This window comes from Hemiscyllium ocellatum, chromosome 9 (genome assembly GCF_020745735.1).
Source record: "Hemiscyllium ocellatum isolate sHemOce1 chromosome 9, sHemOce1.pat.X.cur, whole genome shotgun sequence".
Lineage (NCBI taxonomy): Eukaryota > Metazoa > Chordata > Chondrichthyes > Orectolobiformes > Hemiscylliidae > Hemiscyllium > Hemiscyllium ocellatum.
The window spans coordinates 44,221,727-44,241,214 of NC_083409.1; the positions used below are offsets into that span (position 1 = coordinate 44,221,727).

The following is a 19,488-nucleotide window of genomic DNA, read 5'->3' on the forward strand; positions in this document are numbered from 1 at the left end:
CTAGCATTCTCCTCAACTGAGGGGCAACTGTTTGTTTCACTTGAAACTGTTTTGTTTAAAGTTCACAACAAGAGGTTTTGCATTTAATGTGAGATAGTGTCAACCATGACTCTTAATTTCTGAATTTTTAGAAAGCAGTAAATAACCTACAATTATGATTTGTGAAACTATAATTGTACATCCCTTGACTCCATTCAGATTCTTATTATCCAAGCAGTCTGCAGCTTCTCATTCTCTAACCAAAATACACCATCTTCTACTTTGTTCTATTATAATTTTGATTGTTCATTCTATTCTGGGAATGTGCTGAAGAATTACAATTTGAAGTTTCCTTCCTTGCCCCCCTACACCAACATACCTCCCTCAAATAGAAGATCCCACTAGACTTCCTTTCAACAATGGTTCTGAGGTTGCAAAATGTTCCTGCATCCTCCCACTTCCTGGCCCCACAGTAGATTGTGATATCATCTACCCTACCATGTCACACACAGTTACTTCAGAGACTGAACATTGTTTTGTTTTTCCACCTCCCGTTAGAGGAGGAGACACACCCAAACATTGAGACAAGGAGGACAAAGATGCATAACAGAAAGTTTTGACAACCTTCTTGAGTAACAGGAGAGACAGGAATAACATAAAAGAGAGTAATATATCAGAGAGAAGTCCAATAACATAGAGGTATTTACAGCAAGTCTAGGTAAGCCGATCAGAGAGAAGGAAAAAGAAGGAAAAACTGATTGCATTAGATGAAAAGGAAGGCAGAAGGCTGATGTGAAGTATAAATACTGACCAATTGGACCAAATAGCCCATTTCCATGCTTTGGAATCATTGTAAGAGAAATACCTTTTTACCAGGAAAGATTGACACTGAATTTGAAGCCATCCTGCAGGACCCTGATTAGATTATTTTTCATTGTATACCTCAAAAAATCGTGGAAACTAATCTTGCCCCTGAAAAGTAACCCTGGAAGGGGAAGCAGAAAGAATCTCAAAAGTTTGAGGAAGAAGTGAATCTAACTGTTTCATGTTAGTAATTTGCAGTAATGGCAGAAGTTGTATTCACCCCTAACAGAATGCTGCCATCAAGGCAAAAAGATATTTGCCTATCACGCATGTGAGAAATGTGATGTATGAATTTCAGTGCCAGTGTGATGCCCAATATATGGATTGTATACCTCAAAGGCTGGTGGATCATCCAAGCAACATGCCCTTTGGCTGTTCACACAAGCAAGATACTGACTGTACCCATTCAGTCCGTGCTTGTAAATATCCCAACACAGCATCCAACATGAGATGTGATTCTGCAATTGGGTAAGGTTTGCTAAGTAACCCTGAGCATGTGAAGAATTGCACTGAGAGCCAAGTAAGGGTTGTCGATCAGACTCATGTATCCTGGAAGGTGCACACAATAATAAGAATGGCCTTGTTCTTTGCAGAGAGGAAGAACAGGTACAACACTGCATAAAACCGAAAGAACAGCGGATGCTGTAAATCAGAAATAAAAATGGAAATTGCTGGAAAAGCTCAGCAGGTCTGGCAGCATCTGTGGAGAGAAATCAGAGTTAATATTTAGGGTCAGGTTTTGGGGAAGAGGTCACTGGACCCGAAATGTTAACTCTGAATGATGAGAGCCATTCTCTAGTTCATTTCTTAGGGCAATGTCTTGACCAATTAGAATCAAGCAGCCTTGTTTAACATTTAATCAAAGCTCGGCATTTAACTGTCAATCACCATTACGTTCGGAATGAATAATCCTTCACTGGTCAGAGTCCATTTGCCAACCAATGATCACTTTCCGCTCATACGAGATAAATGTTATTTTCCATTTACTTTGCTCTTTCTGGTGAATTTTCCTGATGTGTCCACGATGAAGAACTTTAACAAAATTGTTTTTATTGCTGAAAATATGCAATGTATCAGTTCCGAGAAGTTTGAAATAAATCCACCATTTTTTCATATATGTCTTTTGTCTTTCAGAAATTGTAAGCGATCACGTAAGAAAAGTTGTAAACGTCACTCCCTGTCAGCAGTACAGCTGCTCTGTTGGCATTCAACAAAACTCTTCAACCTGGACCGAGACTGTAAACAAGAGTATAAAACTTGAATATGAAAGTAAGCAACCAAGATTCCAATAAGGTGTCAATCAGATGTCTTAGTAACTCTCGAAATGAGGGCAACTTTTCCTGTTGGGTTGCATGCCACATGGAATGAATATTCGGGAATTAGGAAAGGATCTCTCAATGATTCTCTCATTGGCTTTACACATGCCTCTCAGTTTAATCAAAAGATTGTTGCTGATTTTTTTGACTGATGCTTTCTTTGTGACAATTCCATTTTTCTTGTTAACAATAACATTTTAAGACTGGCATTCTCTGAGGTCAGTTAAAAGAAAAAGAGAACACCAGGCAGTTTCTGTTGTAGCAAAGCTGGCATCCATGAGTGCACACCCAAATATGGAGCTCAGAATGACGGTTGGTCAGCTTTGTTTTTCAGCCTCTGTCTCACCAGAGAGAAAGTGACTGACTTATTCGATTTGATCTCATATGCAACCTGCAAATAACATCAATCCTTAGCACAGCAGTCTGTGACAATACTGTGGCAATACTTCTGACTTGTTTTAATTTTGAAGAGAGATTTTGAGCCTTAGGTGTGAGTGGTCTGTCCAAGCCATTAACATAAATGGCTTATGAGGTCTTTATTTTAGACATTAAAAAAAAGAAGTGGCATGAATAGGTGAAGTCAGGCTCCCACAGAACCAGGTTTTTAATTTGGCTTCCAGCAATTATTGGGGTTTTGAAGTTGGTTGTGGAAGCTGCCATACATCTCTCTGTCTGCCAGAATATTCTCTTGGTGTTGAGCTGGAGAATCATTGCAGATGAGACAATCTATTTTGCCGAGCTTGTCTTTGCCAAGGGTGTGTTTATGGAATGTTACTATATTGGAAACAGTTGCTGTTTAGTCTATTAATCAGTTATTCTATTAAGTTTTCCAATAGAATTAGAGTTATGTCTGTTCTTCTTTCTTTTGTTTGTATTTAAACTAGGGATAAGAATAAGGTGTATTTTCCTTCAAACCAAGTAGTGTAGCCAATCAAATTACATATGGAACACAGTACCTAACACTTCCCTTTAAATCAGGTAAAAGTGAGGGTCTGGACTGTCTCCTAGTTATGTTTGACAGGGATTTGATCTATTTCAGGACAATTGCCAATGTTAATGATGAACACTAAGCTTGTTATCTCTCTCATCCCCACAAACAGCCAGCGTTCCTTCATGCTCCATAAACTCTAACTTATCCAAAGCTCTGGCACTGGTAATCATGTCTCACACTGCGTCTTTCTTTCCATCACCCTCCTTTATTGCACTGACTCTCCATCTTTCAGTGTGTTCGATTTAAATCCATGATATCATCTATGATTCCAGTGTGTTTTCATCTCACATTATTCTGTATTTACTAGCCTCCTGTTCAAGCCTCATGGGCAACCTATTGCCTTCATCATGGCAGAGGCCTCAATTGTTTCTATCCTAGTTTATAGAAGCTCAAATCTCTGTGCCTTGCCACTTTTTGTCCAAGTGAGAAAACCTTCTTAATATCTTTCTCTGCACCAAACTTCATATCACTCCTTTCAGCTACTCTTATACAAGCACCTCTTTCTTTACACCAAATTTGAATTCCTGTTGGACATTATTTTCAGTAAAAGCACAACATCAATGTTAAATTCTTGTTGCGGTCAGTTGTACAGTACAGTCTCTACCCTTACCTTGCCTCCATTCCCACTGTGATTAGTTACTATTGTGCTGAATGCTGGGAATACAAGAATCCTGCAATTGAGTTTGATCTTATTCCCTCCTATGCTGAGGCACAAATATATTTCAAACTTGAAGAAGATGCATGTAAGTTGTACTTCCACGATTTGGGGTGCAAAGCACTAGTCAGTGTTCAACATGCTTTTATCTGACACACTATTCCAGTAGGAGAATGAAAGGTAGATCTTTCCAAGAGTTTTTAAGTTGTCTCAGGTTTGAAACACAGCAAATTGACAGACAATGTGAAGTGGCGTGCTGTAGCACTAGTTCCTCCAGAGTGCGACATTCCTATCACTGTGGCTTTTCCTGCACAGCCTTCCCCATTCTTTGAGTAATTGGGCCATATAAGCATTCTGCTTTTCACAGGTCACTGAAGAAATGTACCCCTAACATCTCAATCACTTCATGCAAGAAGATCTGCTAGTTAACTTATCGTCCTTACATGTTTTCGTGACAGCTGGACAAGAGTCGATTTAGGCACCAATGAGTTCAAACAGTTCTCGGAAATATGGACAAAATGCTTGCAGAATTGCTGATACACTTTTATTCAAATTTTATAGAACCGAATAAACCAGATATTCTCAAAATTAATTCTTCAAATATCAGCATTGTCGTGGATTGGAGTGTACGAGAGGATTACCTAAAGCCAGTGACATCTGTTGAAATAACTTGCACAGCTACTGACAATTCATGTAAGTGCTATTCTTCTGTGGGCAGTACAACAGCGACAGTTGCAACCTTGCAATCGCAGTGAAACATTTGGGGATTATTTTGGTTCAGAATTTTCTGTAACAGGGAACTCTAGATATTCTCATGTTCATTAGACAGGTCCTGTTTAATCTCCCAATTGTGAGATGAAACTGGCATAGAGCTATCGCCGAGTGTCTAGAATCTAAATAAACAGCGCAAACAAATGTAGGTCTCCTTAACTAGTCACATTGAAGAAATATGATATGAACAGTATTTAGAGGTATAAATTTAGGTGGTCACATGAATTAGGAGAGAAAGAAAAGGTGGAATAACAGGCATTTAAAAATAGACCAAAAGGAAGGTGTAAAAATATTTTTTATTTTGACATTCCAAAAAGGGATGGGTCACCATATTTAAGACCATTAGCAATACGAACAAGTGTAGGTAGTTTGGTTCCTTGAATCTGCCCCACCATTCAATAGGATTGGGGCTGAACCAACATTCCTCATGTCCACTGTTCTGCATTTTCCTCATAAACCTTGATTCCCCTACTGATCAATAATCTTATCTATCTCAGCATTAAATATACACAAAGAAACTTCTCCCACAGCTCTCAGTGACAAGAAGTTCCAAAGACTCTCAACCCTCTGAGAAGAAGTTCCTCCTCACCTGAATATAAATTGCTGCATTATCGGGTCTAGACTCTCCCATGAGGGGATACATCGTCTCAGCATTTTTAGTCAGGCCAATTAAGAATCCTATATGTTTCAATGAGATTGCCTCTCATTATTCTAAACTCCAGTGAGTAGAGTCCCACCCTGTTTAGTCCCATCCTCCACAGCAGTGATCAACCACATGAAGCTTCTCTGAACTGCCTCCAAAGAGATTAGTCTTTCCTTAAGTAAGGGGCCAGACACTGCTCACAGTCCTTGAGGCTTGTTCTCACCAGCACTTTGTCGAGTTGCAGTCAGTGTTCCCTGCTCGTACACTCTAAGCCCCTGAAATAAGGGCCAACATACCATTAGCCAGCCGTGTGCTGGCTTTTTATGTTTCGTGCACAAATATCCCCAAGCCACTGTGTTACAGCTTTCTGCAGTCTTTCTCTATTTAAATAATGTTCTGTTCATTTATTATCCTTTCTGAAATGAAGAACTTCACATTTTCCCATTTTTCCAACATTACATGATAAATCATTTGCCAATTTTTAGCCCTCTTTCTTAACCTGGCGATAGCTTTCTGTAAACTATTTGTCTGTCTCTACAATGTGCCTTGCCACCTAGTTTTGTGTCATCTGCAAATTTTGCTACAGTATATTTGCTTTCTTACTCCAAGTCATTAATAGAAATTCTAAATAGTTGTGTCCCAGTCCTGTACCCTGTGAAACACCTCTGATTTCAGGTCACCAACCTCAAAAGGAACCCCTTATCCCTACTTGCTGTTTCCTGTCCATTAGATGATTCTCTATTTACACCAACATATTACTTCTAACACCATGGTATTGTCTTATGATTTAACCTTTTGTGAAGTACATTGTCGGGTACCTTCTGGAAATTCAAGTATGACACATCTACTGGTTCCTCTCTATCCACTCTGGTTGAGACTTCCTCGATAAGTTCCAATAAGTTAGTTAGACAGTTTGTCTTTCATGAAGCCATGTTGACTCTACTTGATTAGTTTATGGTTTTCCAAAAATGGTACCGTTATCTCTTTAGTAATTGATTCCAACACCTGTCCCACGATCGATACTAGGCTTATCAGCCTATAGTTTACGGTTTTTCACCTCCCTCCTTTTTTGAATGGATGTATCACATTGTTAGTTTTCCAATTCTCTGGTATGACTCCAGAATCCAAGGATTTATTGATTATTACAACAAGTGCATCCACCGTTTCCATAGAAACTTCCTTTAGGATCCTAGGATACAGGCCATCATGGGCAAAGGCCTTATCTGCCTGAAGCCCAATTGGTTTGTTGAATATTACTGCTCTCACGACGGTGATGGTAAATAATCCCTCTTGTATCTTGCACTGTAAAGACTAATGAAAAATACTTGTTTAACTCCTCTGCCATTTTCTTGTTCCCCATAACTGTCTCCCATAATTCATTTTCTAGGTTCACGTTGACCTTCATCTTCCTTTTTATATACTTAATCAGAGAATCCCTACAGTGTGGATACTTCAGCCCAATGAGTCCACACTGACCCTCCAAAGAGTAACCCACCTAGACCCATTCCCCTACTACTCTACATTTTACCCCAGACTAATGCACCTAACCTATACATCCCTGAACACTATGGGCAATTTAGCATGGCCAATTTACCTAACCTGCACATGTTTGGATTGTGGGAGGAAACAAGAGCACCCGGGGAAACCCAGGCAGACTATGGGAGAATGTACAAACTCCACTCAGACAGTCACCCAAGATGGGAGTTGAACCCGGGTCTCTGGCACTGTGAGGCAGCAGAGCTAACTACTGAGCTATTGTGTCGCGCATAACGAGCTCTTTACTGTCAGTTTTATTGGTTTATTTGTTGGTTTATAGCCTTTCTGACAAAGTGGCTACTGTTTGGGGGTGGGGGTGGGGGAGGGAGTGTGGGGGAGGTGGGTCAATGCATTACTTTTGCCAATGTTATCTTTCCCTTGCTGTTTTTTTACCTCCACCCATAAGACTCTACATCATCTGAGCCTAGATCATCTCCTGCAGCTGTCCCCATTTCATCTCTTAATAATGATATTATCCTAACACCTTTTCCATCCCTCCTGCTTTCTGACAGGTCAAATATCCGGGAATGTTAAGTTCCCAGTTCTGATCACCTTATAACCATGCCTCTGTAATGGCAATGAGATCACATTCATTTATCTCGATTTATGCCATAAGTTAATTTACCTTATTTGGAATGCTTCAATTAAGATTCAAAGCTTTTAGGCTTACCTTTTGCTATTTTCAAACATCTTAACTTTTCCTTGTACTGTGGCCCAATTTACCTCTTGTCCTTGATTATCCTTTCTACTGTTCTTGAATTTTACTGTTCTTACTTTTTTAGCATCATCGTTTCTCTTTTTCTTCCCACCCTACTTCTCCCACAATCCCCCACCCCTGACATCAATCCTGATCCTGCCCTTCCAGTTTGTATTGGTCCCACCTCTGGTCCTGACATCCCAGACATCTGAAACCCTCTCCTTGTACCATTCTCCATAGTTGCTTTTCTCCAGCTAGTTGAGGATCATTGGCAGTAATTAATAGTTATCACAATTATCATCAATCATTATTATCAAGTACTTCATCTTGAAGCACGCAATTTAATTTTCTTGGCTGAATTTGCTTTGTTGCAATACCCAAATTTCATGTCATTATATCAGTTCTCTTTTGAAATTTGCCAATGACTCAACTTCCACCATCCTTTTGGCCAGTGCATTCCAGATTGTAACTATCTCTCCAGAAAAATATTTTTTATTCTCCATTGATTTTTTGCAGTTACTTAAAAGTTGTGCAGTGCATCTTCCAACATCCCTGCAAATGGAAACAATGTGTCCTTATTTGCTTTATCAAAATCTTTCATGATGTTGAATGTCTCTCTTAAACTTTAGCTTCTCTGCTGTAACAATAAGTAGCATTTATATAGCACCTATAGTGTCCCAAAGACACTTCTCAAAGCAGAGCTAGAGCTGATTTCTCTAGTGTCCAAAAAGCTGAAGTCATGAATTTAAGGCCTTGCCTTATTGACAGTTCTAGTCTGATCTCTTCTATTAATTTCACTTAAACAAGTTTAAGGAGTTTCAAATTCATTGTGGCTTCAGCTATTCCTCATTGAACCCACTCCCTGCCTGTCCTCTCTCTCTCTCCCTCGCTCTCCTCTTCCACCCTCTTTCCCTCACTGATTCTGCAATCTCTCCCTGTGTTGAATTCCCACAGTCACTTTCCCTCTCCTGACTCCCACAGTCTCTCTCTTTCACTGACTCCCACAGTGTCTGTCGGTCAACCCCACAGTCTCCCTGGCAAAGTTTGCTTCAGTGCTCAGGCTCCTGTGTCATCATTCTCTTTCCTGCTTGCTGCTGCCCAGGTCACAGGCTGCATTTCTTCTGTACTTGCTGCTAATAGAAAGAAACTAGTAAGATGCAGTTGAGCCTGTTAATAACAAGCGTGGAAGAGGATCAATGGCCGAGCACCAGCGAAATTTATTATTTGAATTACAAAGAGGCGAGGCTGAAAAATCTGCCATTGCACAGTTGAGAGAGAAACAACACCAAGTACATTAGGCATGTTATCAAGGCCACAGATTTCCCACACTGGAAGCCATGTTGGAGATGTTTACGTTATTCATCTTAATTTTGGCATGTATAGTTTAGATGGGGATACCATTGTAATTGTTTGGTAAAATGTTTCTGGGTGACTGTAATTGGTGAGAATCTTGTTCAGGGGCTGGTGGAACGGTTTTGGTCAATATAATGGATGAGACTGGAGATAAGAAGATGATCAGTCTGAAAGGGAAAATACTTTGACGTGAGTTTCATGAAAGTAAGGAGCAGAACAAAATTGACAACAAAAGAGTTGCAAATGAATGTCTTGTATTAATGAATTTGGTACTTAAACTCTGGAAATCTGCAGGGGAAGCAGCCTGGCAATCAATCTGCGATTGCCCCTGTAGGAACACAGTCTCTATCCCTGCAGTAGATTTGGAGGTCAGGGAGCTCCCTTCAATGGATCCTAATGGTGCATGGGTCTACCAATAGTCAAGTGTAAGCCATCAAATTCAAGTTCAAGTGTTCAACAGAAGAATATAGCGGGCTGTGGAGAGAATGGGTGGCAATAGTGGAAGGCTACATCTCCTCTAGTTACCCATCTGAAAGGGATCACTTTTATACAAAACCAATAATTGTGCCCAAACTTCAAGAGCAGGAATTGGCACTAGCCTTGGCTCCTCGATACAGATGAGTTGGAAGCGTTGTTTGGTTCAGGGAAGCATAGCTCAATCTCTTTTTCTCTCCTTCCTTTTCTCTCCCTTTCTTTCCCTCCCTTTTCCCTCCTTGCTCTCTCAGCTGGCCTCTTGCTCCCTCTCTTTCCCCTCTTCTCTCTCCCTTTTTCTCGCTCCCCTCTCTTCCCCTCCTTCTCTCCTCCCCTCCTTCTCTCCAACTCCTCTCCCTCTCTCCAACTCCTCTCCCTCTCTCCAACGCTTCTCCCTCTCTCGACGCTGAGGAGCACTGAGGTTAACAAATCTCCATCCTTCTCTCTGTGCCACACTGGCTGCAGGGACTAAGTAAGGGACTGCTAGCAAAGGTTTCAATATCAAACTGCTATCCAAGCATGTGAAAAGACAGCCAAAGAACCACAGTAAGTTTTCAAAGTAGAATTTGCCAAATATAAAAATTTGTAAGAATTATTTAAAAGCTTTATTCCTCACTTTACAGCCTCCAGAAAAATTCAACAGAATGTTAAAAATGGATCACAAGTGTGTAAAGACCTGAAACCATACACAAGTTATACTGTAACTGTTACAGCCATCAATAAGATGTGCAACAATACAGCTCAATCAAATTCAACTACTTGCAACATTTGGACAAAGTCAAGTTGTAAGTATTCCAGTGATGTAACTGAATTATAATAATCTCTTCTGTTGTCCATTTATAGGTCATTACCATTTTACTTTATTCTTCCTCAGAGCATGGGCATTTACTGTCAGTTCATAGTTACACTGTAATGATGGGATTCACTGTCTGGAACCATTACACTCTGTGCTGCACTGTTCCCTAAAGCAAGTTTGTCTTTCTTGGATTTGAACTGCTGGCATCACATATCCTCCTATTTCCATGCACTCAATCATTCAGTCTGCTTGTGCGCCATTCTTAATTTCCTGACATTTTGACAGCAAAGCGCAAAAGAAAATGACTGCAAATGCTTGAATATTTTTTATTCATTTATGGGATTTGGGTGTTGCTGGCTGGCCAGCATTGATAGCCCATCCCTATTTGCCCTTGAGAAGGTAATGGTGAGCTGCTTTCTTGAATTGCTATTGTCCACTTGCTGTGAGTTGACCCACAATGCCACGAGGGAGGGAATTCCAGGATTTTGACCCAACAATTTTGGAATGGTGATAGATTGCCCAATCAGGGTTGTGAGTGGCTTGGAGGGGAATTTGCAGGTGGTGATGTTCCCAAGTACCTGCTGCCCTTGTCCTTCAAGATGGGAGTGGTCATGGGTTTTCAAGGTGCTGTCTAAGGACCTTTGGTGAATTTCCACAGTGCATCTTGTAGATAGTGCACACTGTTGCTATTGAGCACCGGTGGTGGATGCTTGTGGATGTGGGTTGCTTTGTCCTGGATGGTATCAAGTTTCTTGACATGGTGTTGTTGGAGCTGCACCCATCCAGGTAAGTGGGGAGTATTCCATCACATTCCTGACTTGTGCCTTGTAGATACTGGATAGACTTGGGGGTGTCAGGAGGTGAGTTACTTGCCACAATATCCCTGGATTCTGAACTGCTCTTGTAGCCACTGTGTTTGTGTGGTGAGTCCAGTTGAGTTTCTGATCAATGGTAACTCCAAGGATGTTGACAGTGGGGGATTCAGTCATGGTAATACTGTTGAATGTCAAGGGGTGATCGTTAGTGTCCCTTATTAGTGATGGTCATTGTTTGGCATTTGTATGGCGCGAATGTTACTTGCCACTTGTTGGCACAAGCCTGGATATTGTCCAGATCTTATTGCTGTGGTTCTGTTCGCCGAGCTGGGAATTTGTGTTGCAGGCGTTTCATCCCCTGTCTAGGTGACATCCTCAGTGCTTGGGAGCCTCCTGTGAAACGCTTCTGTGATATTTCCTCTGGCATTTATAGTGGTTTGTCTCTGCTGCTTCCGGTTGTCAGTTCCAGCTGTCCGTTGCAGTGGTCGGCATATTGGGTCCAGGTTGATGTGCTTATTGATTGAATCTGTGGATGAGTGCCATGCCTCTAGGAATTCCCTGGCTGTTCTCTGTTTGGCTTGTCCTATAATAGTAGTGTTGTCCCAGTCGAATTCATGTTGCTTGTCATCTGTGTGTGTGGCTACTAAGGATAGCTGGTCGTGTCGTTTCGTGGGTAGTTGGTGTTCATGAATGCGGATCGTTAGCTGTCTTCATGTTTGTCCTATGTAGTGTTTTGTGCAGTCCTTGCATGGGATTTTGTACACTACATTGGTTTTGCTCATGCTGGGTATCGGGTCCTTCATTCTGGTGCGTTGTTGTCTGAGAGTGGCTGTTGGTTTGTGTGCTGTTATGAGTCCTAGTGGTCGCAGTAGTCTGGCTGTCAGTTCGGAAATGCTCTTGATGTATGATAGTGTGGCTAGTCCTTTGGGTTGCGGCATGTCCTCGTTCCGTTGTCTTTCCCTTAGGCATCTGTTGATGAAATTGCGCGGGTATCCATTTTTGGCGAATACATTGTATAGGTGTCCTTCTTCCTCTTTTTGCAGTTCTGATGTACTGCAGTGTGTTGTGGCCCTTTTGAATAGTGTCTTGATGCAACTTCTTTTGTGTGTGTTGGGGTGAGTGCTTTCGTAGTTCAGGACTTGGTCTGTGTGTGTGTGGCTTTCCTGTAAAACTTTGTGGTGAATTCTCTGTCAGGTGTTCTCTGTACCATTACGTCTCGGAATGGGAGTTGGTTGTCCTTTTCTTCCTCTCTAGTGAATCGGATTCCTGTGAGTATGGTGTTGATGATCCGGTGTGTTTTCTCTATTTCTGTGTTTTTAATGATTACTAAGGTGTCATCCACATATCTGACCCAGAGTTTGGGTTGAATTTGCGGTAAGACTGTTTGTTCGTGGAATAATCACTGAACTGACAATCTAGAGAGGAGAAAGTGAGGACTGCAGATGCTGGAGATCAGAGTCGAAGAGTGTGGTGCTGGAAAAGCACAGCTGGTCAGGCAGCATTTGAAGAGCAGGAGAGTTGACATTTCGGGCATGCGTCCTTCATCCTCACATTCCTGATGAACACTCTCAACTCTGATAAACCAGAGACCCCAGAGGCCTGGGCTTGAATCTCGCCACGTTAGGCAGTGCAATTTGAGTTCAATAAAAATCTGGATTTGAGAGTCTAATGATGATCACGTTGATCGCTGGGGAAAAACCCAGCTGATGTCCTTCCTGGGTCTGGCCTACATGTAACTCCAGATCCACAGCAATGCGGCTAACTTTTAACTGCCCTCTGGGCAATTAGGGGTAGTCAATGCATGTTGACATAGTGATCAATGCCCACATCCTGTGAATGAATAAAATAAAATGCACTTAGCGTAGGTTTGTTTGCATGGCTTATAAGAGAATGCTAGCACGGAGCAGCACCTTTATCGTTCAGTAATGACCTGACCTTTCTTTGATTATGGTCAATGCTTATGTGTTTAACCTGGATAGAATTCAGAGGTATGAAATGGATTGAAGGTGCTTTCACTTCCTGAATTTCAATGGCAGATGTGCGAGAAGGAAAGAGAACAATGCTTTTCACAGAGAATATTGAATTTTTGTACAAATTCTCTTACGAACATTTTAAACACTTACCTGGTCATTGTATGGATCATGTGTTGCGTACATTGTGCATGAGTGGGCACAGAGGCCTGACAGCCATAGGGAAATATGAGATGGCATGAAGAAGGCATGGAAGATATTAAAGGATAGAGATGTGGTAGAGTAAGATTTTAAGTTTTAAGAAGAAGTGTAGATCAATTTAAATTAGTACAATTTCTTTGAGCTCACCAAATTAAAATTTTGAATTTATCCCTTCAAACTATTTAATTCAAATTTTTGAAGTCCAACAGAGTTATGCTATCAGGCAAGATTAGGACCAAAGTTAGGGAATATTATCAGATTTTAAGTATAAACAAGTAAGACACTAATGTATACATAGTCGAAATACAAGACATTTGGGGATCCAGAAATGGAACCAAAACCTGCCTCTTTGACCAATCAATCGCTTTCTTACTTGAGACAAAACACTTGAAGTTTTCTTGTCAACAGAAATCTCTAATTGTCTCTGAACATTGCTAGAAATTTGACAGAAATATCTGCCTTCCTGTTTTGATCTCAAGGTTCCACATTTACAAAAATCCCTGATTAACTGAAAAAAAAACTGATGGCTCCAGGTTGATCCAAGCCTAAGCTGGGATAGGATGACATTTCATCTGCTCTTAAGATACTTGGAGCATTCAAAGAAACATGGTGCCTGCCATCCTTATTTAACAGTCCTTTTGGGATGAACACTCCCTCACCTCTTAATTAACTATTGTTGTTGAAACCCAAGTAGTTCATAATATGTTAATAGTTAACTGAATTCCTTCCAGTCATGATCCCCTGCTCTCACTGTAAGCTTAACTGTTATTCATAACTTTTAACACTTTCTCTGTAAGTGTTTCTCATACCCCATTATCATCTACTGTGAAAAGAGGACAAGTCTGACCAAGAAGTGTCATAAGTGGAGGCGATAAGGTGCATAAGGTGCCTCAACTGGTACCAGTTTATGGAGGTGGGGCAGTGGGCTCAACTCGTTAGGGGTCCTCTGTGTCCATTGAAGACATTCTCCCTCCCATGACATCAAAGACCTCATTAGCCCTTGCTCTCTGACCTCTGACCTGGATGTATTTTAATGTTCGCAACCATAAGAGAGCAGGTGAAAGCATGGCTGCGGATCTGGTGTGTAGGAAAAGGATTCACATTTTTGGATCATTTGAATCTCTTCTGGGGTAGAAGTGGCCTATACAAGAAGGATGGATTGCACCTAAATTGGAAGGGGGCTAATATACTGGCAGGGAGATTTGCTAGAGCTGCTCGGTAAGATTTAAACTAGTAAGATGGGGAGTGGGACCCAGGGAGATAGTGAGAAAAGAGATCAATCTGAGACTGGTACGGTTGAGAAAAGAATGAGTCAAACAGTCAGGACAGGCAGGGACAAAGCAGAGGACAAAGTAAGACTGATAAATCAAATTACATTTACTTCAATGCAAGAGACCTAACAGGGAAGGCAGATGAACTCAGGGCATGGTTAGGAACATGGGACTGGGATATCATAGCAATTACAGAAATGTGGCTCAGGAATGGACAGGACTAGCTGCTTAATGTTCCAGGATACAAGTGCTACAGGAAGGACAGAAAGGGAGGCAAGAAAGGAGAGGGAGTGGTATATTTGATAAGGAATAGCATTACTGCTGTACTTGAGGAGGGTATTCCTGGGAATAGGTCCAGGGAAGATATTCGGGTGGAACTGAGAAATAAGAAAGGGATGATTATAGACTCCTTAATATTGTATTATAGACTCCCTAATAGTCAGCAGGAAATTGAGAAGCAAATTTGGAAGGAGATTTCAGTTATCTATAAGAATAACAGGATCGTTATGGTAGGGAATTTTAACTTTCCAAACATGGACTGGGACTGCATAGTGTTAAGGGTTTAGATGGAGAGGAATTTGTTAAGTGTGTACAAGAACATTTTCTGACTCAGTATGTGGATGCACCTAGTAGAGAAGGTGCAAAACTTGACCTACTCTTGGGAAATAAGGCAGGGCAGGTGACTGAGGTGTCAGTGGGGGAGCACTTTTGGGCCAGCGACCATAATTCCAGTGGATTTAAAATATTGATGGAAAAAGATAGACCAGATCTAAAAGTTGAAGTTCTAAATTGGAGGAAGGCTAATTTTGATGGTATTAGGCAAGAACTTTCATAAACTGATTGGGGGCAGATGTTCGCGGGTAAAGGGAAGGCTGGAAAATAGTCAGCCTTCAAAACTGAGATAACAAGAGTCCAGAGACAGTATATTACTGTTAAGATGAAAGTAAAGGCTGGTAGGTGCTGGGAATGCTGGATGACTAAAGAAATTGGGTTTAGTTCAGAAAAAGAAGGAAGCATGTGTCAGATATAGGCAGGAGAGATGGGGTGAATCCTTAGAAGAGCATACAGGCAGTAGGAGTTTATTTAAGAGGGAAATCAGGAGGGCAAAAAGGGGACATGAGATAGCTTTGGCAAATAAGATTAAGGATGATCCAAAAGGTTCTTATAAATACATTAAGGACAAAAGGGTAACTAGGGAGAGAATAGGGTCCCTTAAGAATCAGCAAGGCAGCCTTTGTGTGGAGCCGTAGGAGATGGGAGGGATGCTAAACAAGTATTTTACATCAATGTTTACTGTGGAGAAGGATATGTAAGATACAGCATGTAGGGAAATGGATGGTGACATCTTGAAAAATGTCCATATTACAGAGGAGGAGGTACTGGTTGTTTTGAAATGCAAAAAAGTTGGTAAATCCCCAGGTGTACTCTAGAATTCTATGGGAAGCTAGAGGGATATGGTCCATGTGCTGGCAAATGGGACTCGATTAGGTTAGGATATGTGGTGGGCATGGGCGAGTTGGAACAAAGGGTCTGTTTCTGTGCTGCACATCTCTATGACTCTATAAGCACCTGCTCTTCAGATTTAGGTTATAAATCCAATCGTGGTGCTGCCAGCCAGTTGGATTAGATCAGCGGCTCTCGAAGGAATTGGTGTGGAAACCTTGATCTCATGGAGCTACCACTGCTCTGTGAAGTGTTAACTAGCTATTCAGCAGAACGGTGGAGATGTGTTTCCTGTCCAGTCTTCAGATGGCCAGCTGGAGAAAACGCTGCCATCTGAAAAGTCCCGGTCCAGTCTGTCCCCATGGCCAAGATTTTCCAGTGGCTTTAAGGGTGTAGACCAGCAATAATTGGTCAAGGCAATGGCAGAAGTGACTCCCATCTACTCTCCAGGCTTCCAAGCCTACCTCTCCCCCAGAGAGATGCTGCCCTGTTGTGATCCATGCCATTCAACGGTATCACTTATGTGAAGAATAGTATCCATATTTCATGCATTGATTCTGTCTGGCATTCTGAGCATAGTTCTCCTGCTTGCAAAAACATATCCTTAATCGGCTGTCTTCGGTCCAGAGGAAGGGTCCTGTCCAAAACATCAACTCTCCTGCTCGTCTGATGCTGCCTGACCTGCTGTGCTTTTTTTCAGCGCCACACTTTATCAACTCTGACTCTCCAGTATCTGCAGTCCTCACTGTCTCCTGGTCTTCAGCCCTTAATTGGCAACATTTTTAATGAACTCCCACAGCCCAACCGAATATACCCCAAACTCAATATTGACCCACATTAGCCATTTGTCTGATTAGTAAAATTTTGGCAACGTTTGAAGTCTTTCATCAGAACTGAGCAATTTAAGTTTTCTTTTGTAACATCTTCAGAATCCATTATTTTTTGGAGGTTTCATAATTGAAAGATCAAACTACAACAAGTATAATCCTTCCTCAACAGTTTAATTTGGTAACAGTGCCATAACTCTACCTGCCAAGCTTTAAAATCACTGTGACAGAAAAAGACTTGAGCTTTGCATTTTAAATGTGCAACTTGTTTTTTTACTTAGAAAGTTAAATGCACAATAAATGTTTTTCTGTTCTTATTTAACACAACATTGTAGTATGTTCCTACAGAAAAATTCAATTTTTCTCATAGGTCCAAAAAATCCCGTGATAAAAGGTGTTAACTTTATTGAAAATAACAAGATTGAACTCGTCTGTGATAAATTAGAGAAACATGAATATAATGGAAAAAGCATGACATATTCGGCCACAGCTAATGGACACAAAATTTCAAAAAAAGAGATGGACAACTGTAACTTTATCTTCAAAAACTTGCAATATCTGACAACATATGAACTCAAGGTAAGGTGAATTTATTTTGTTTTATGCTTATTTTATTTACATCATAGAGAGATCATACTTTTCCTAATGCTACTGTTGTCTTTGCTGTTACAGCTATTTGCCAACAATGGTGAATATACGTCAGAGAGTAGCGTCTTTTCTGTCAAAACTAGATGTAAGTGAAATGCTTGCTTTACTCATATTTTGTCAACACTATGTACTGGGAAGCATTAGGTTGCTTGTCCACCCAGTCATTTACTGAATTCAAATTGTAAGGTCCTCTAAAAATGAATGCAAAGAATTCTAGTTCCCATTAGAAAGGGTAAGCCAACAAGCCAACAAATGGGGTATCGCAGACTACATTGACTCCGTGTTATCCCATTATTGAATGTATCACAGAGAAGGTACTGTGTTGCAAACTCCCACCTTCAGTCATGCTGTTGTCCTTCTTCATCAATTAAGGGATGGATTGGTGTTTCACCAGTTGAGGGGACTATGAACCCCTTCTGTTTGACACAGTGAACAGTCCAACGTATTGTGAAATATGAGAGTTTTTGGTACTACCCTTCTGTTCTCACAGTCACATCTTGGACTGTAAATTGTGAAGGAAATCTTTCTCGATCTCTAATTATGTGTGGTGATTCCATTTACTGAAACATCATTGGTTGAAGCATCACTTAATCCTCTGAGGGATTAATAAAATTAGGAATTCCTTCTCTTGTGGGTCTACTTTCAGCATGGTGGCACAGCGCCAGGGACCTGGGTTCAATTCCAGCCTCGGGAGACTGTCTATGTGGAGTTTGTACATTCTCCCCATGGCAACATGGGTTTCTGCTGGATGCCTCGGTTTCCTCACACAGTCTAAAAATGTGCAGATTAGGTGAATTGACCATGCTAAATTATCCATCATGTTCAGGGATGTGCAAATGGTGGATTAGCCATGGGAAATTCTTTGAGCAGAGACTCAAGAAGAGATTTGACTGTGGTATTTCGAGAAGTGTTCAGTAAAAGTAAATAAAGAGCCTCAAACCTGTGGGCAAAAAATCTAGGGTGACTGGGGAGAAGCTATTCTTTCTGTAATAGATGGAAGGTTCTGTCTGATAGGATGGGTGGTTCAGTCGCAGCATTCATAGGGAATTGTGTTGTTATGTAATCGAGAAAAGAATTCTGAAATAACCGAGGACTGGGACTAAGCAATTTATTCTTCTGAACATACAATCAAGGTACAGGAGTAACCATTTGGTCCCTCAAACCTGTTGTGTCAAGTGATAAGATCTTGGCTGATCTGATTGCAACCTCAAATCTGCATTGTAGCCTTGATAAACTTTTACCACATTCAACCGATCAAGCTCCCTTGAAGGTTTGCATGTTTCATTCAAATCACCTCTTACTCTTTTAAGTTTAGTGGCTATAAGGCTAGCATATCCAACCTTGCTGGATAAGACAACCATCAAACCACCACCATCCCACCACCTCCCCCCGCACTCTCATTCCCATTTCAGGTATTAGATTCATAAAACTTCTCTGAACTGCTTTCAATGCATTTACAACCGTGCCGAATTACAATGACACTCTACGTTTTATTGTGGTCTCATCCATATAAATAAAGCAAACTCACTTACTTTTGAATTCACTTTCCCTTGTTAGTAAATGATGATGTTCTGCTAGCTTTCTGATGTACTTTAAACTAGACCTCTGCAGATCATACACTAGGATCCAGATCCCTTTGCACTCTCTCACATTTAGTTGCAACACTTTTTAAAAAATCCTTTCTACCAAAATTGATAATTTGTATATTAACATCTTTTACAAATCTGTGTCCACTCACTTAATCTACCGATGTCCCTTTGTAGCCTCTTGTATTCCTTCTTCATAAGTTATATTCTACCGACTTTGTGTCACCAGCAATTTAAGAAACCATGTCGTTTTCTCATCCAAGTCATTTACCCACATTGTGAACAGTTGAGGTCCCAGCAGTGCTCCTGGTGGCACACCATTTATACATCACGTCGACCTGAAAAAGATCCATTTCTGCCTACTCTCTGCTTCCTGTTGGCCAACCAATATGCTATCCCCCTACCATGAGTTTTTCTTTTCCACTTTACTGGAACTGCCTACTGGAACTCAACGTTCAGTTCATCCTCCAGGCTCCATCTGTTCTCTGAAAGAGCTGGCCTAGGTCCGAGGGGCAGAATGGCCTCCTCTGTGTTGTACTATTCTCTGATTCTGTGATCAGAGTTACAGTGAACAAGAAAGCCAGTTCTCTGAAATTTCCAGTAACCGATTTGTTTACCAATGAATATTTAATTGTTTTCCCTGGAGCATCAGAGG

The 19,488-nt window shown here is 41.0% G+C and overlaps 1 protein-coding gene across 1 annotated transcript in view; it reads left to right on the forward strand.

The window, feature by feature from the left end:
• Window positions 1-19,488, forward strand: part of ptprc (protein tyrosine phosphatase receptor type C) — a 154,699-nt gene that overhangs the window by 101,144 nt on the left and 34,067 nt on the right. Inside the window, exons 18-22 of the mRNA XM_060829556.1 lie at window positions 1,978-2,112; window positions 4,367-4,498; window positions 9,900-10,061; window positions 16,970-17,178; window positions 17,272-17,332. Coding sequence (XP_060685539.1) covers window positions 1,978-2,112; window positions 4,367-4,498; window positions 9,900-10,061; window positions 16,970-17,178; window positions 17,272-17,332 — 699 coding nt within the window. The remainder of the gene's footprint in view (window positions 1-1,977; window positions 2,113-4,366; window positions 4,499-9,899; window positions 10,062-16,969; window positions 17,179-17,271; window positions 17,333-19,488) is intronic.